Below are 19660 nucleotides of genomic sequence, written 5' to 3' on the forward strand. Positions count from 1 at the left end.
TTATGGTCCCAATCAAGTTGGCTCATGGCATACTGAAGGGCTGAGGTGAAGAGCTTTGGGGAGATGGTGTCACCCTGTCAGACTCCTTTTTCAATGGGGATGCGCAGTTTGAGGTCAAACAATTAGATGGTTGTTGATGTCCCGGTGTTGCATTGTTCTAGGATGTTGATGTACGACAGGTCCACTCCGATGTGGAGGAGAGAGTTGAGGACGGCGTTGACTTCTACCGAGTCAAAGGCCTTTTTGTAGTCCACGAATGTCAGTATAAGCAGCATATTTCGGCATTGCTCGAAAGCAGAAAGCTGGGTAACGGTGTGGATATGATCCATGCAGCAGAAGCCCTTTCGGAAGCCAGCTTGTTCCACTGGCTGGTATGTGTCCAATGTTGACTCCAGTCAGTTCAGGATGATCTTGGTAAAGTTTTTGCAGGGCATTGACAGCAAAGCGATTGGCCAGTAGTTGCCGATGTCTTCTTTGTCATCCTTCTTGTGGATCAGGACCGTCTTTGAGTTTTTCCATTGGTTGGGGATATTCCCAGTCTCAAGGTAAGAGTTAAAGTGAAAGGCCAGCAGTTTGTAGATGCTTTCACCTCCTGCTCTGAGGAGGTCCACAGAGATTCCGTCGGGTCCCGGCACTGTTCCCTTCTTCAGCGAATGAATGGCTTTCTCGACTTCACAGGTCAGGATGGGCGGTGGCTTCTTGTCTATTGGAGAGAGACACCTTGGGACAGGTGTAGTGGATCAGTATAGCTCTGTGCAGAAGTTCACCACAAATTCATTACTCACAAGTAAGAAGATAATGCGGCCTCTATAGAACTTTTGGAAATTCTAATCAATGTACAGGAGAGCATCAGCCTTAGTAATTCAAATAATCATATTATGAAAAGTACAGGACAGGTGAGGTCCAGCATCTGTGGAGGGCAGGTTCCTGACCCCCCCAACACAGGAAATTGCAGATATGGGGGACGCTTGTCTCTGTGCCCCTGCCCCCCTCCCCAGCACACCCATTAGTGCAATTCTAATAGCAAAAATTATTCTCAGGTCTCTAAGCTTAGAAACTCATAACAACCTTCAGGTTGTCTCCCAGCAGCCTGGTCACTTGAAAATAACGAGATAGCTTCAACACGAAGTGGTAAAGTTCCTGAAAAGTGAAACTACAGATAAAGGATCTGTGTATCTTACAGCCTAATCTTGACTAAATCCCCCCCCCCAATGCTCGTAGAGCTTGTGCTGCATACAGCAGGGTTGAGGAGCCCAGAGGTCTTACCTTGGGTAAGTCTCTGTTATGCCCAATGGGTTTCCTTGGATCTGCATCAGCTATTTTGCTGGTGCAGAACCTAGAAGAATGAGAGGGAATGGGGTAAGAAACAGGGTTAGGATACACAAGTGCCACTGGTAACCGCTCTTTCCCTCACTGTTCTACCTCCTGCCCTTTTGTCTGTCCAGACACTCCCCAGTTCCACCCACAGCCGGTACCCCTGCATCAACTTACTGACACTGGGAGGCATCTTCACCAGGCTGCGCATGTGGCTGCCAGCAATGTGGGCTGGCGGACTTGTCATATGTGCCACTGGAAGTACTGCTCACTGAACAAATGATCTGCCAGCAGAAAACCCAGTTAGGATAGGCTAACTGTAAAAATCTGGGCATGAGTCCTGAAAACATAAGCCTGACGCAAACAAAATACACACCATCTCCCCACTACCTCATACAAAATTGTCAACCAACTAATGGCCTTTTTAAGCATCCCACCACAAACAGAGGCATTCTTGGTAATAACATGCGAGAGGGTCTTCTCCATAATGGAACAAAGTTTGAGGAACTCTTAGCCTATGGATGTGAAATTGTCTCCATCTCTGCCACTGCTCTAGAAACATCTGCAGACGCTTTTGTTCTGTTTAGCTCCAGAGACCTAATTTCTCCTGCTCGTTACAGGTGGGATCTACTCTGCTATTTCTATTACTTATACTGTTTTTGGATTGCTTGTGTGAGAATTTGGCGCTGCTTCTCACTTCAACAAACACACAGAAAAAATCTGGTGTCACCCTCCCACCTTGAGATGAGCAATGTTCACTGTTCAAATTCTGCCCCCATCCCCAGATTTCCTATCCAAGGTCACCAACAGAGTTTCCATAAGCATCACCTGGACCCAAGAGAATGGTCCAGCTGTGGCACAGATCAGTAGGAACCACATCCCACTGACCTTTGACTTTTCATCTGCTTTCTCGGGCAATCATCAGTGGCAGATCCTTCTCTTCAGCTGTCTGTTACCCTTTCAAAAGGCAAGAAGGGCAGGAAAGGATGGAGGAAATGAAGAAGAGCAAAGACTTGCCACCTAAAGCAGTGGTGCTCCAGTGGTAGCCATGGATCTGCAGAAACCTGTTAGGGTGAGAAGCCCAACCATTCCCTACAATGGGTTCCCCCAGATTCACAGTACTATCAGATCTGATTATAGAGACAGCCCTTTATACATATTATCCTTTCATAACTGTGAACTTCTTTTAGCAGAGAATGTATTCTACCAGTGATCTATGCCTTTCCTTAGTATGGTACACTTTTCAATGAACAATAAAATAACTATTTTATCCTCCAAATTAACTTAATTTATTTCTTTTAGTTTATTCTCTTTCTGCCACACACTTTCTAATATTTCTTCCAAATGAGCACCAATCAAAATACACAAAGAACCATCACATGGCTTTCTCTATAGACCTAGTTCAGAATCCCTGAAGGCATACTACTACACAACAGGTGTCAGAGTCCTGGATAACCTGCCTCACCAAGAGGAGAAACATTCAGGTCAATGCCAGAATGCCTTCCTGATCAGTAAAAAAAAAATTAATAGAAATTCACAAGAGTCTGCCTTCAACACGCCAATAAAAGAACAATCATTACTCATTGTCAAAAAAGCTGTAAAGGTAAGTGTATTTTGGGAAATTACAGGCAAATCCTGATTGCACAGTTCAATAGTTAAGAACACTCCCCCCCCAAAAGTCCTCATTCCTCAACAGGTATCTTTAAACAATTGCCCATAAGCAGAGATTTTTCCTTTTATTTTACAAATACCATTCAATAACCTGTATTAAAATATTATAAGGACAATTCTACAATACACAGTAACAAATTTGCGTTTGCCACCAGTAGGGAACCATAGCAAAGTTGTTCTGTGTATATGAAACAACTCATTAAGAACTAGCTTCTTGCAAGCACATGGTACACCTAAAAATATTATACAGGTATGTATCACTTAACAACGGGGATACGTTCCACAAAATACATCATTAGGCAAATTTGTTGTTGTGTGAACAGGTCAATGAATAAATTGCAGTATGGTTGACAACCTTCAGTCTCGAAAGACTATGGTATAAGCCTACAGCACCCAGTATTCCCAGGCAGTCTCCCATCCAAGTACTAACCAGGCCTGACCCTGCTTAGCTTCCGAGATCAGACGAAATCGGGCATGTGCAGGGTTGGTTCGACATAGAGACTGACACACCCCCATTCCTCCTTGTGTCTCTTCGTCTTCCCTTTCCTGGCTGGTCTCCACCACCTTCCCTCCCACTTCCATCTCACTCCCCCCCTTCTCTTTCCTCCAAACTTCCCATCCAAGTTGGATGTCAAGCCTAGAATTGCAACCTTGGCTCCGGAGGCTGGAGCTCGCCTGTTGGAATTGAGGATGGGTGGATCTCAGTTCCATCCAACTGCTCTGCCCTTACTGTACTGGCTTCAGTTCTCATAGCAAGAAGTTTGTGAGCAAAGAGGGGCAGTGCCAGCAGCAGCCCCTGATTTGCAGTACACAATGAACTCACTGTGGTGGTCCCAGGTCAGCTATCCACTGTGGCACTTCTGGACTGGCCAGCTTGCCCCGCAAGTTATTTTGGTGTCATCCCCCAGTGGTGTCACCCAATCCATTCTGCACTTCCCACACTCTTCCAGTGATCTGGCGCTGCCTTGAAGACCCTTCAGAATCTTCCAACTAGTACAAAATACAGTCACAAGGTCATTAATGAGTCCTATCATGTGCACATAGGGAAAAACCGTCATGTGAAGGGATCCTGTGTAGTGGCCAATGGCAAAGCTGTATAATTTGGCAGAGAAGGGACAATGGAGACAAGGGTGGAGCGTGAAATGTGCAACAGAAAGATTTATTTTAGTGACAAACCTTTTGGACTGAGACCATGCTGAATTTACTTGTTCACACTTTAACCTAGACCTAGACAAGGGAAAAGCTATATCTACCATTCACTTATTACAGAGCCCTAGCTGGAGGATATTAGAAAGGAGCAAAAGTGGTCAAAAGTGTTCCAGCACGATCTGTATGCTCCATTTGGATCTTGGAGCTATGAAAACCGAATTTAAGGAGGAAGCAGGTCTCCATGAACATTCCATTAAATCAGTGCCAAGAGGTGATTATCTGGTTGAGTCAAAAGTATGGCCTTCCTGGCCTGTGGTTCTGAGGCTTTTTGCCATCAGTCCAGCAAATAGTCATGTTACTGGTCTGGCTCATGCTGTACTGGCAGACACTCAGCACCAAGTACATAGGTATAGGTGTGTGTCTCCTGCATACTTTGAAACAAAGGAAAATACACATTTTGCTGTGCACCGGTGTGTGGATTCAGTCCACTCCTCTATCATGTTCTACAGAACAAGGTGGAGGAGGAATTAGGTTTTGATTTAAGATAAGGTCATTCTAAGCCAGGGGTGTCAAACATACAGCCTGGGGGCCAGATGTGGCCCACGGAAGCTTTTTATCTGGCCCTCAGGCTCTCAGCTGCTGAGCAGTGCTGAGATTTTGTGAATTTTCTCTTCTGTCATTTGCAGTTAATGAGTTCCTAAGTAAGAAAAAGTGCTTTTATTTTTGGTTATGATCTGTTTAATGACATCATTTCCTGCCTAATGACATGACTTCCGGCCCTCAGCATGCAACATGAATGCTGTTCCGCACTTGGTATGAAACAAGTTTGACACCCCTGTTCTAGGCAAAGGTGTGAAATGACTGAGATTTAGAAGAGAGCAGGAGTAATGAGTCCGAATAGAATATTTAGGATGGCGTATAATAATTGTACATTTATTATGGAGCTTTGTAAGCCATGTTGGGCATTTGCTTCGGCCTGAGAAAGGCAGGGTATAAATTTTTCAAATTACACGCAAGCAAGCAAACAAACAAACCCTTTGAGTAAGGGTGAAGACAGTGGGAATCCTTTCTGCAAAAATAATGGGGTGGGGAAGTTTAGAAGTTATCTTCAAAAGATAACTTCAAAACTTCACACACATAAAATGAGTTGGGATAAGGGAGCAAGAGATATCTGCTCAACAGATAATATAATGTAAATGTAATGAAACGTAAAATAATAAAACAGAATACAAAATTTGTGATTTTGAATTGGTTAGGGAAAATGCTTTCATTATTCTTTACATCAATATGAACTTCAGTACAAGTTCTTGTAGGACAAGTGTCTTAAACTGCTTCACCCCAAGCCGCCGTGGGTCCCTTTGGCAAGAAAGTCAGGGTAGAAATACAGTAAATTTTTTTCAAAACATTCTGCATCTTTCTCCTATAAATCTTTAACCTTGGATATGAAAATCAGAATCTTACTGGAATGATACTCAAAGTAACATTCCACCAAAAATCGCATCTACTTGAATGAGGCGTCTTCTATCCCTAGAGTTCTATGTTACGTGAAAATCCCCTTTTGCCTTTTAGCTGTGATTTTCTATATATCTGGTTATAATATCATGCAAGCTAAACTGTTCTCCCAGCATACAGGCCACATTTCCAGAACTCTGGTCAAGCCACAAGCTCAGGGTTACATAACCACCCCCCTCCCCATAGTCACACATTATGGGAGGAAGTCTTGTGTCTTAATCCAATCACTGTTTAAGTGTCTCCTATGCAAATGATTTTGGTGTTACTGATTCATTGTACCTACACAGAAGCTCATGATTACACAACCCCCCTCCCCACAGTCACACATTGAAGGAGGAAGTCTTGTGTTTTAATCCAAACACTGTTTAAGCATCTCTTACATTACTGCATGCAGACTTGAACTGCCTTCCATGATTTTGGTGTTGAAATTCTGTTTCTGATTCATTGTATTGTTTCCACTCAGTCTTTGTCTAGGAAGCCAGCCATAGACCCCATTGAATTTTGCTGATAACTGACATCCTGATCCCCATTCAAATGTTTACATATTCCAAGCACCCAGTTTTGTGTTAGCAATCAAGCTACCATCCAGCTCAGCACTGTCTCCCAACCCCTTTTAAGTGAGAGTGTCCTCTTACATGCTCTTGTTACGTGAAAATCCCCTTTTGCGTTTTAGTTGTGACTTTCTCTCTATCTGGTTATGCACTATGGACTAAGTGTCTCCTACATTCAACAATCAGGTCAAATCACAAGCTTACACAACCTCCACCTCCCTGTGGTTACACATATAGGCATCTTAAATCCACCTCCCTATGAAGAAGTCTGGCATAGTAAATGTTTAAGTGTCTCCTACACTATGTAGGAGTGTCTCCTACATAGTTTAAGTGTCTCCTACATTACTGTATTCATTGTATTGTTTTAACCCAATCATTGCTTAAGTACTGTATGCAAACTTGAACTGCCTTCTGTGTGTTGCTGACTCATTGTATTGTTTAAGTCCCCCCAGCTAGGAAGCCAGCCATTAGACCCCACTGAATTTTGCTGATAAGGGACATCCTGATCTTTTCAATGTTTACCCTGCTGTGTGGTAGTAAGCAAGCTACCATCCAGCTCAGCACCCTCTGAAACCCTTTTTAAGAGAGGGCTTCCCCTCACATGCTCTCTCTGGCTCCCTCTCCAAGGACCAACACATCTGTGTTGTGTCAGAGGGTCCTCCACACAGGACTCTCTCCCCCCCCCCCCCCATCCAACTGCTCTACGGTAGGTAACTATCTGGCATCTGGAACTTTTCCCTTCTTCCCCACTCCCTTTTTTTCTCCCCATCTTTAGTCAGCAACTGGGTTTGGCAGACTAGGGACCCCTAAAACCCTTCCCTACAACCTTTCCTTTTTCTAATTTCCTTGGATGCACCAAATACTCTCCACACGCAACCACCATGAAAGCTAGGTACACTGGATTCAAGTACTAGGACCAAGAAACATATACTTACTATTTTTCCATGTGCATTATGTTTACCTTTGTGCTTCTGTAATAAAACTATAATCTTTTATTAAAAGTTATCTTTCTCTCAGTCTCCTCTTTAAGCAAAAGGGAATTTCTCTGCATTATGCTGTCTTGTTATCCAGCCTGCGATTCTAAGGTTCCAATAAGGGCAGTATAATAATTTCCCTAAACAAAACAGCCCTTTTGGTAACTCTCTCTCCAAGGACCAACACATCTGTGTTGTGTCAGAGGGTCCTCTCCACAGGACTCTCCCCCCCTCCAACTGCTCTACAGGAAGGTAACTATCTTGCGCCTGGAACTCTTTTCCTTCTTCCCCCTCCTTTTTCTCCCCTTCTCTCTTCATCTTTAGTTAGCAGCTGGGATTGGCAGAGCAGGGACCCCTAAAATACTTCCCTACAACCTCCCTTCCATTTCTGATTTCTATTCATACCTGCCCATGAGGCTTAATTTTTGAGAGGTGCCTATTGCTGCCAATGAAGACAAAAGGAATGGAATACCTTTTCAACACAACATCTAGGGTAAATGAGATCCACTTTTAGGAAAAGGTTCCTACCTTCAGACTTCTCAATTTGAAAATGTCGGTTCACTTAAAATGACTTTAAAAGTTACATAAAATATATCTGACCAATCCAAAACACAAGAACACACATATTGAAAACAAAGGATTCCAGAAGTAAAGGCACATTACATATTGCTCCTAGGTATATAATAATTATTCTATACCAAAACCATGTATCAAGAGAGACATCTAGTGGATTACTTTAAACGTGACTCAGTTGCTTTAGATTGTGAGCCTTTGGAACAGAGATATATACCTGTTTATTTCACTTAATGTAAAGCACCATATGCAAAGAAGTTGCTAAAAAATAACAACTGCTAGAATTGGAATATATAAACTGCAAACATTTCCCTAAACCAAGATTCTCAAGTTGGCATTATGTCCCAAATTAATTCTTAAATAGTACGAATCTTGCTTGGTGCCCATACATGCTATTCATTTCTCAAAAATTCCATAATTGGAAATTGGCGATGGTCAGGTTTACTAACCAGAGGTGATCTCAAGCCAGGTTTCTTCAGGGAACCAGAATGGAAGCTTGCTCTCACTAGGATATTTATTTTGACTGATTATAAAATTCAGCCATGTTCTTACTCCCTGATTTGCAGGTTTAGCTCAGAAATTCTGCAATTGAATATATCAAGGACCCAGCCTGTTCAGACCCAGAGCCTGCCCAAGAGGCACTTTATCTTGCACTGAAGAACCAGTCATGAAAGTCAAATTGTTCCTGTGTATAACCATATCTAGTCACTAGTACCTCTGGAGAAATGAGCCTTACTAAGAAATTATAACTTATTTAATTTTTAAAAGTCTAACTATAAGCTGTTTCTAATATTACTTGTGCTCCTAAAGCAAGTTTTTATACTTTAATTTTCATTTTCTCAAATGACCAGTGTTTTTCCTACACAACCGATCAATGGGTCAACACAAAAGCACCAAGTGAATTATTTCACTGTAAATTTGTAGCCTAAATTTGTACAACTAGCAGTATGTGCTGATTGCATGTTTTTTTTCCAATCAGTAAGTACTAGTTTTAAAAATGTAAATCTTTTAAAAGGTTATTTCCCTAGTTATTCTTTTAGTTATTTTCATTAACTATTTTATTGAACTCTAATCTGGGAATACCATTGTACATGAGATAATACACAGAAATCTAAGGTATAGAAAAATGAGCATAATGCTTTTTCCTAACATAAAATGGAGCAGCCCCTGCATACAAAGAGTTCCATGCGTATGCACAGATAACCATTCAAAGACTATAGATACAGGTGAGAAACCCATCTTTTTCCTTCATGGTCTTGGTGCAATCACACATAGTAGAAACTGGTTAGCTTCCTTCTTTGCGGAGGTGGGTGCAATCAGATGTTCTGCAGAACAGCATGTCCAAATGAGGCATCAGCTCTTGATCTCATGTCTAGGACACAGTGCTTGCTTGATGGCATAGAGACCATGCTGCTATTCCACAGAGCTCTGGGAGGAGAACACCTCTCAGGCCTGTGGTGGATGATGAAACCGCTCTGGTAGACCATTCTTTCAAGGAACCTGGTGGCCCTCATAAATCTACTAGTAAATAACTGGAAAACAGAGAGCTAGAACTTGGTTAGAAACATTTCTGCCCATGGTGGAGCCCCTAGTAGTAGCTGAATAGTCAGTTGTCTACCCAGAATTACACGGAATGAACACAGAAGGAAAGTATGGACAGCAATTTCTCCTTATGAAACAATTGAACATACATACACTTTTATCAAAATAAAACTAATACTAATAGTGTGAATAAAAGTACAAACTGAGGTAAGGATCCTGTTTCCCCCTCCCACCCACCCACGGAATAAGGTGAAGAAAAGTAGGATAAACTAGAAGTGTTCTCTTGATGATACTGCTGAGGAAGTAGCCAAAAAGACTGAATGTTGAGGCACATGATGTATGTGGGGGTTTTTCCCACATGATAGCAGGGGATGAACACTCAGCAAAGCTCTAGAAGCTTCTGAAGTCAGCTTGCATATATGCACAACTTCACTATATATGACTGCACAGGGATTACAAAATGAATGAATGTCTGGGATCCTAATGACCTTACAGAAGGGGAAAAAAAGAAAAACTGGCTCAGTGGCAGGTCAAAGGTTAAACAATGCAATACAGCTGTTTGCTTTCAGTAAGTATTATGAAAGTTCACTAACATCATAAGGGCCAGGCATCAAAGCATAAATCAACAGTTCCACAATAGGTTAAATCTAGAGATGTTCCAAGCTTCTAATCATAGGTAAGATGATAAAACCTATCTCAAGATGTAACATTTACCCTCTATTATTAACAACAATTTTTATATATCACTTTTCAACAAAAAAGTTCACAAAGCAGTTTACAGAAAAAGAAATCATAGATTTACTATCATATAGTAGATTTCTATCATTTATGGGTATCACCAGCTATATGCAAACATTCCCTGAGAAATTATCCAAGAAAACATAGGCTAAGCCACACTTGGCAGCTATCCAGAGTTCCATTTTAAACTAAAATTGTCACTTGATCACAGGAGTCATTTTTTAAATCACAGGCATCAAATCTGAAATGAGTCCAGAAATTCTTTACTAACATTATGCTTCATTTAAATCCATACCTACAAAGCCCAATTTTTCAGACTGTTCTTGACCATGGTTATTTCACAGAGTATACTTCTTGTTATCATAAAAGGAGCTTACCTGTTTTTTTTGGAGTTCTCATCCTTTCCTCTCTTAACTCCAAATATTCTTGTAATCAGGGTACTAAAAAGAAGTGTAGATGAATTTCTCACCTAATATGTTCAGCAAAATAAAGATCTGGGTTTTAGACTTTTTAGTATGTTTACATACTATATATTACATCCTTCTAAATGAGGAACTATGTGGACTTTGGAAAAAGAATATTCCTACATATTCAGTATCCTAATTATTAAGGAAATGTTATTAATTTAAAATGTAAAAATTTAACTACATAAGCATTTTCAGAAATCAGAGCACCCAGGTGGAAAAGAAAATATGGATAATCTGTGATGTTATGTGGACCAGGGCTGGTCTTAGGGCAACGTGGCCTATGTCATGACACTGGGCCTCGCTCTCTAGAGGGGCGCACTGAGGCAGCAGGCAGATCTCCAACTGCTGCAGCCAGCATCTGGCAGCTTGGAAGGGCAGCATGGTGAGTATGGGGTTGCTCGCCCTCCCTTGGGACTGTTTAGCCTGAAATAGGCCTCATGGAAGTAGTTGGCAGTGACATAATGTCACCACCAACTATTTTCCGGTGCCATGCTTCGCATGCAGCACCACAAGTGTCTGGCCTGTCGCAGCTGTCTGGCAAGCGGGGGGAGTGGAAGGAAGCCCATGAGTGCCAGACCTCAAGCTGAACGTGATGTGGAATATACAGTTATATTAATATATCTAGAATTTACACTATTATGATCAGTGATTTTAATCAATTAGAAGCTGCTTTCTATGTCAGAAGAAAAAAGCACACATTTAAGTCAGAAAGACATTGAACCTTCATGGTAAGAAACCAAATAAAACCAAATTTTTAACAAGTTAGTTGATGCAAGAGAACACTAAGAGCCAAGGTTCAGGTTCTCCATAGGCTGTTTTATAGCATTTTTCCCCATAGTAGCATGCTGTCCAATCAGCACACATTCCACACAACTCTATAAAAAAATTCATAAAAATTCAATCAGACATCATAGCGATTGATTGAATTGATCAGTGATGTCTGATTGATTGAGAAACATAATCAATGCTCTGGTTACCATCACTAACATGTGGCTCTTCAATTTAATATACTAAAAGTAACGGATCAACTTACTGCCCAGACAGAAGATGTAAAACCTAATATTGCTGCTCGCATTCCATCTGCCACGTAAGGAATGATGTTTTCTCCTAAGCGGGTATCCTTGAATAAAGCCCTCAAGATATTTAAAGCATGAACCTGGGGGAAAGTCAAAACAGGCTGATTAATTGTTGGAAATAACCTCAAAATTATGTATTTCACTTTGATTCTAGAAGCACTGATTAGGAACCAGCTTTTTCAGAATTGACACTTTCAAAAATCAAGTGCCTGGACAATTTTGACTGGAACCAGTTTAGGGAAATACATAGGAGGCACTTTCAGAAATGAACAAAGTTCCCCTTAGGCAAGACTTACTAAATTTTTATCCCGCTTTTCTCCCCATAAGGAGCCCCATAGCTTACAGAAAGTCATCAATCACAAAATATACTGAAAATAATAAAATCACAATTAAAACAATTTTTATATATCCTAAAACATTAAAATAACCTTAAAACAATTGCAATAAAACACAAAACCAACAGCAAAGCTTACAAGAAAGGGCAGAATCTCATTAAAGTGTGATTTGTATAAATCTATTCTCATTAATAGATTCTCATTAAAGTATGCACTATACACCTCACCATCACTACACCAAAAGAGTCCAGGACCTCTAACTCGAAAGTCCTTGATTTGTTACATTTTTTAAAAAGTTAGTTGATGCAAGAGAACACCAAGAGCCAAAATTCAAGTTCCTATCCTATCCAACTTTCCAGCACTGATGCAGCCATGCCAATAGATCATGCACTGCATCCTGTGCGGGAGATGGGGGGGTGTCAGTCACAGAGGCCTCATCAAGGCTAGACAGTGGTTCCCAACCTCCTGCCCCTTTATGATAAGGTTGGGAACCTACTGAGGACCTGTAGAAGACAGCACCCATCACTCCCGTGTTGACACTGACTACAGGCAGATAAGAAGTCCCACAAAAAAAGTTCTTACCATCCTGTCATCAGCAGCAGTGACAATGGGGAGAAGCCAGAAGTAACAGGTGCCATCACCTATGGGTCTCTGCCAGTTATCACTCCCTTAAACGGTGAGGTTTTTAAAAATGTGAAACCTAAAGGTTCATGACCTCCAGGCTGGGAACCACTGAGGCAAGTAACATTTATTCTCTTACCTCAGGGTTGCATTGTGGCTGCCGCAACACAACCCCGAGGTAAAGGAATAAACATTCTCTCACCTTGAGGCCTCTGTGACCTCCACCACAGGATGCAGCACACACTCAGTCGGCACAGCTGCATCATAGAATTGGGCCCTAAATTGCACCATTTATTGTACAAAAGCAACATCATAAACAAATTTTAAAACTGATAACTTTACAGAATTAGACTCCTAATATACATTGAAAACTTCTCACCTGTGGGATTGTACTTGGTTGAACATCTGAAGGTGAAGCCAAAGTTATCAACTCTTCCATTGTCATTTTCAATAAGCTTGTTTTACCTTTCTTTGGTTCTGAAGCTAGCAAAGCCTAGAATTTTAAAAAAAACAAAACTATTTTACAAATAAATAAATCTGGCTTCTGTATTTTGAATTTCCTCCCAGTATTCCATCTTAAACTGCCCTCATAGTTTCGGAGCATGTGGCAAAGAGAAATTCGTTAATGGCACTCATAGCAGTGACAGTAACAATCCCAGCAATAATCCCAAATATGAAGAAACTACAGCAGTATTAAGATCAGTATTAAGATCAGCAGTATTAAAATCAGAAACATATTTATGAAAGGTACCTGAATATAGAATGGAATCCCAGCACTGCGTCTAGTAGCACATAGTTTAGATGAAGGATCACTAGATTTAATCTCCTCCAGTACATTGCAGAGCCACTGCTGTGGCAGCTTGTGTAGTCTCTCATCATTACACCTATGATACAGACATAAGCATATGAAAACAAGGGAACACTACAACTGAAAACTGAGGAATTGTAGGGCAAAACATTTCATGACCCTAAGATGCATCATCTTCAGAAAATATACTTGATGTAAAGGAAGTAACAAAAAGCAAGTGTAGGAAAATTTGGAAGAATTTGAGAACATAAGAACAGCCCCACTAGATCAGGCCATAGGCCCATCTAGTCCAGCTTCCTGTATCTCACAGCGGCCCACCAAATGCCCCAGGGAGCACACCAGATATGTGGTGGGGAAGGAAGAAGATCAGAGTCAATATTTGATTTGAGTTTCTTTGATAAATGCAAGCATAGTTCAAATTAATCTGACTAACAGGCATAAAAGCCCCATAGATGAAGCCAAGTCCCAAGACACTAATTCTTTCAGTCATTCCCTTTATGGGAGACAGAAGGAGTATAGGCATCCCGCATCCCCATATGTAAGCTGGAATGACTGAGAGGGACACATACAGCTGTATGCGTGTAGGTACTCTCCTTTAAAACTTTCTAGTGCAGAGGTGTCATTTCACATAGTGGACCGAATAGCATTTATGGTGCCTGCTGAGGGCCAGAAGTGACATCCATTAAGCAGATGATGGTCAGAAATAAGCACTTTGTTCTCACATAGAAACTCAGCTGCAGCAAATGACAGAAGAGAAAGTGTGCAGATCTTGTTCATAATTTCAAGATATGAGAAAGCACACTGGGAGAGCCCAATTATAATGAGGCAAAGAGGATAAATTGCTTCCAGGGGCCGCATCCAGTCCACAGGCCTTATGTTTGACACCCCCATTCTAACTAAAGCGCGGGGCATACAGACGGGGAATGTTCCCACTCCCACCTGCACACATTTACGGCATGTGTGGCAGACCAACTAAAAGGGGCTTCATAGACCAATGTCAATGCTGTGCTTATGAATCATTTAACATTGTCCTTCCCAAGTTCTCACAATAGGCTGATCCACAAATTACTTTTCTTATACAAGTATTAATGTGCAAAGCAACATGCAAAGTTTCCTGATAACGTGTGTTCATACCAGAAAGAGTACTTGAGACTCAAAATGCATGAGATGCACCACTCACACCAGCAAAAAGTGTATAATGTAACAACATTAAGGCTCCCATAGCCTTCTAGAAATAGTAGCTAACATAGGAGGGAATCAAGGCGTATCATTTGAACATATTAAGGCTTTATAACAAATCAGGCCATAGGTCCATCTTGTTCAGTAATGTCTACACTGACTGATCACAGCTTTCTAGGGTTTCAGACTGGAATCTTTTCCAGTTCTATCTCGAATGCTAGAGATTGAACCTGAGAACTTCTCCATGCAAAACATTATCTCTGCCATCATCTATGACCCTGTCCCCCAATCAGTTTGCTCTGGATACATCCCAAGAAAATAAATGATACAGTCAATCATGGATGTTCTCAAGGCACGGAGCCCAAGAGTCAAGTCTCAAGTCAGCGACCCCACAACTCAACTCGTAAGTCATAGCACACGGCCATCATGACTCGACCCACAAGAAACGTAGAGTCATTTCAGGTCACAAGCCATTTCAAGAAACTAACTGAATCGAGGATGGCAAAAAAAACACAAAAACTTAAGCCTTCTTCCTCCTCTTAACTCCCACTTCCTGGAACCAACCCTCCCACCATGGCTGCTGCAGTTCTTCAGAATGCCTGCCCCTGAATCGTTCACAAGGTCTTCGTGATGCAAAAGCAGCCAAAAAAAAAGTAAACAAGAAAACACACACAAAGGAGAGAACTTGAGCCATTTTGAGTACCAACTCTTTTTTAGAGTCACTGGCCCTAAGTTGCAAGTCGAGTTGGTGTCTGTGGCATCCATAACTCAAGTAATCAAAAACAGCATTTTTGCACCACCTGAGTTGAATCATCCCAAACTGAGTGCCCATCCCTGGAAACAATAAAGCAAATCCAGCTTCCCATTTCTTTCTCATAATGTAAATGAAGTTGCTGTCTGTTGATCCCTTGAGATGTTTCTCCAAGTTAACTTTACATTAAAAAGTCAAAATTAAACCAAAATAAATCTCTTCACAGACCCTAGAATTGAATTCAATCAGAATCAATGCCTTCAGAATAGAACAGATGTTATTAAGGGTGCAATACTAATCTGCCTAGCTACAGGGTAAGTCCCACTGAACTTAAGTGAGACTTATATTTGGGTAAAAATGTATAGAACTGCACTGTAAAAAAAAAAAAGGTTACTGACTAGCTTTTGATCAAGAAATTTCCAGGAAAATGCCTATGATGATCATGTGCAAATAATGGAGACCCACAGTGAGGCAACTCAGTAATTTATGGTCACCATGAGGCTTATTTTAATAACTTGAAATTATCTTGGACATTTCTTAAATCCAGACTTTTGTGAATTAATATTTTTAGTTCAGTAATTTGAAGGATTGTACATTGATGAGTGTAGGTTTCCAAAAAAAAGTAATAAGAAGTTCCCACAAAACTAGAATCCTTGAACAATAGTTAAATATTTAAATCTTGATTAAAATGTTATATAGTCAGTACTTCAAAAAAGTTAGCATCTCATCTGTAAACAGCACAAACAAAAAGGAACACAAGGGTACAGTTGATTACAACTTTGCTTTATCAAGTGTCAGAAACACACTCTTATCATGAAGTATTTTTCCTCTGCAGTTTTACCATTTTGTACTGCCTATAAAACTTTCATGCATAGCAAATGGTCTTAAAAATAAATATTTCAGTCCAAATTACAGGAATAGCCTCGAGCAAAGGACTTTTGTTCAGGAGTAAAACCTCAGATCTACTTTGATACCAGGTGTTGCCAAAACACAGCTTAGCCGGACTGGTTTGCCTGAAGTATTTAACCATGTCACATCATTTCAAAAATATAAAGTTGGTAACATGAAAAAAGGCTCTAAACACTTTTAGGTAGCTGCAGGAGACACATAACTTTTTTTTTTAAGGGTTAACGTGTTACCAATAGCATGTTACCAATAGCTGCGTCAAGACTGTTCCTTAGCGACTAAATGCACAAAGTATAAATCCCTGGCATCTTCCAGAAAGACTGAGAAATTCCAACTGCCAGTCAGTGCAGTCAATATTGAGCAAAATGGACCAATGGTCTCAATCAGTACAAAAAAAGCTTCATTTATTTATGTAAGATTCACTTTAGTTAAACCAACTCCTTTCCCTCAAGCTAACAGTGGCTTCAAAATGTGAATGCTAAAAAAAGGAGGATATTTAAGAAAACAGTGTTTTCTGTCCCCCATGATGCTTTCCAGTGTCATGATGCTTTCTATTTGAAAAATACTGTGAAGCTTCTTATGTGGTAACATACCTGGTTAGGACTACAGAACCTTCATTAGAGCTCTCAAAATTAGTCTGTCCATGATGAAAAGTAATGATTTCGCCACCAAGTCAACTAGAATTAACTATGCTAATTAAAATAAAAATACTACAATGAGTTAAAGTCATAAGGAAACAATTTTGGTTTAAAGTTGCACCAGCACGCTATCCAAATCCATTGTTTTCTTATTACACTGCCAGCTCTGACAAGTAGTTTCTTTGTAACTCACAACACTATGTCCACAAATCTCTTTTCCAATGGTCACAATCAATGTAGAATGCAATCTTTATTCTCAGCAGTCATTTTTCAAATATAAAACAGCATTCAGGAAACATGTATCCTGAATATCCATTCACACCATTAATCGTTATAACAGGTCACACTATTCTTCAAATCAGCTTTCATATGATTATCTACCATGTATGTGTCTTTCATCTAATCTTTAAGAAAAGCTAAACTCCAGTCAGCAGCACCTGCCAGAGACTCAAACTAAAAAGCATGACTAAGCATGACAAGAAACTCCCTTGTATTTTATGCAAATCAGAGTCATGCAAAGAAACCATTCCCTCTGGCAACATTCCTAGTGTGTTTTACTCCACATGTTAAGGGAAAAAGCCCCAGCCTTGTAGCCCCTTAAAGATGAACAAATTTATTTCTGCAAGCTTTCATGGATTCAGTTGCATAGCTGAGGTGCAGTCACAGGGGTCACAGGACCCCAGCTAGTACTCTTCCAGGGGCAGCCCTGTTCCCCATGTCTCCTCTGAACATGACTGGAGAGCGTTCTGAGCCTTTGGGAGGGGAAAACCAGAAGTGACATTTTTCTGGTCATGTGTGGAAGGGGCACGGGGCAAGCGGGGGTGTGGGGTGGGCTCAGGCAAGGTGTGCCCCAGGGAGGCACTCCTTTCAGCTACATCACAGCATGGACTAGAGTCCACCTCATCAGTTGCAGGTCACAAACTTTGTATCTCAAGACTTTCACTTTGAGCCATTATTTATAAACACCATATGGATGAGTTTTAAGTACCACAGATACTCAGCTATAAGTTGACCTTACAGTCAACAAGTCAAGGGCAGGTTTTGAGCCAAAATCATGCAATTTTCTATGTCTAAGGTTAAACTTGGGGGGGGGGGGGTCTGACTATAATTTTGTCTGATTTTACTCATGGTCAGATCCTGAAAAATATCCTACCAGTAATTACTACCTAAGAACTGTACAGTCTCTAATTCATTAAAAATATAGTAAAAGGTCCTAAGATACATTTTTATTGTTGTGGTTCTTGAAAGATAGAACCTTCTTCAATTGTAAAAATCCCTACTGGGATTTAGTATTGCCTGCCTATGTAAACCGCCTTGAATTAAAGTCTGAGGAGAAATCTGAGGACCAAGAAAGGTGGTATATAAATACCTGTATTATTATTATTATTATTATTATTATTAACTTTTTAAAATCCTGGTCTTTGCAACCTTTTTGTAAACACTATCAGAGTAAGTGCACTGTAAGTAACATACCAGAAGAACCATTAATCACATCCTTCTTTAAAGTGCCTGGTGTGTTAAGCCAGAGGCTTTATATATAACATACAACATATAACACATAACTGGGAGTGTGCAATTCAATTCACAGTGGAGCGACAAACAACAAGGACAAACAGGAAGGGGCTTGTGGGAGATGTAGGCGTTGTGAGGAGTACTGTGCTACATTTCCATAGCAGCAACCCTCATACAGACTACAATTCCCCTAAGTACCTTCACTTCTTCCTGTTTAAAGAAGCTAAAATCGCTTCCTGTGCATACCATAATTACTAGCAAAAATTCTTTTTCCTCCACCCTGAGTTCTGCTTCTCAGCCCAGTCCCACCCCCCACTTCACCAGACAGCTGCTAAGCTTCCCAGAAGCCCCCACTTTATTCACTATATTGACCCGTATATAAGTCGACCCAGATTTTCAGGGTTGATTTGCAGCGTAAATTTGTCAATTTATACACTTGTATATATGGTATGCTAATGTCTGGCAACAGCTGGAATTCACAAAGAAAATAAGCACAAATGTCTCTGAGCTACAATAGAGCTGAAAGGAATAGCTATTGCACTTATCATTAAACAATTTTTTTCTCCTGCTGGGACCAGCAGAAAGAGAAAAATATATTGAAATGCAATCTGATGAATTCCTGACACCACAACATTGTGCTGCTTTGATGATGCCAGAACTAATACAATCTTGCTCAGTCACCAACTAAATCCCACATTTTTGTGCAAGCAAAACTTTGGTTGTCCTGAAGAAATAAAAACATTAAGAGCTATTGACTTTGAAAATGGAGGAGCCTACACCCTTTAGCTTGGCAACAACACAATACTACCAGCTGCCTGAAAAGTTATTTCCATGAGAAGCAGGTGGCCCTACAATTTAAAGAGGGAAATTGAGCCTTACAACACAAGAGCGGCAGTCACAAAGTCAAGCATGTTCCAGCCCAAGTTAAGACTCCTGATCCAGATCAAATGGCATGAGGGACTAATTTTATTGTACTTAATCTGCAAAACTTCTAATTAAAACATCATACAGTTAGCCAATGTGAAAGTTGCTTGAGTTCCAATTCTGCAAATGGTTTTTGTGGTTTTTTGGATTTACTTTTCCTCTAGCCAGTTAAAACAATCTCCAACATAGCCCTAATAGCTACTTTGATCATTTTCAATGAATACCACAAGCATGCCACACAATCTGCACCTTTAGCTACACTTCATGTAGCTGTACCCTCTGTTGCTCCCCAAACATAGTATGGGCTAAAAATAATGTAGCAGTGTCCTTAGACTAGAATTTTGTTCTAGATTTGCAGCAAAATCCTAACATAACTGAAGGCATTCTGTCTGAGGATAAACAGAGAAAAATAAATGCCC

The 19660-nt window shown here is 40.6% G+C and overlaps 1 protein-coding gene and 1 pseudogene across 2 annotated transcripts in view; both read right to left on the reverse strand.

Moving 5' to 3' along the window:
• Positions 1 to 19660, reverse strand: part of THADA (THADA armadillo repeat containing) — a 169580-nt gene that overhangs the window by 110252 nt on the left and 39668 nt on the right. The window contains exons 23-26 of one of the 2 annotated variants that reach the window (XM_066624487.1): positions 13275 to 13407; positions 12903 to 13016; positions 11525 to 11647; positions 10402 to 10493 (exon numbers count right to left, since the gene is read on the reverse strand). In XM_066624487.1, coding sequence (XP_066480584.1) covers positions 10402 to 10493; positions 11525 to 11647; positions 12903 to 13016; positions 13275 to 13407 — 462 coding nt within the window. The remainder of the gene's footprint in view (positions 1 to 10401; positions 10494 to 11524; positions 11648 to 12902; positions 13017 to 13274; positions 13408 to 19660) is intronic. The other variant, XM_066624494.1, reaches the window with a different exon arrangement.
• Positions 3367 to 3485, reverse strand: LOC136637182 (5S ribosomal RNA; annotated as a pseudogene).

The sequence above is a fragment of the Tiliqua scincoides genome, chromosome 1, assembly GCF_035046505.1.
Source record: "Tiliqua scincoides isolate rTilSci1 chromosome 1, rTilSci1.hap2, whole genome shotgun sequence".
Classification (NCBI taxonomy): Eukaryota; Metazoa; Chordata; class Lepidosauria; order Squamata; family Scincidae; genus Tiliqua; species Tiliqua scincoides.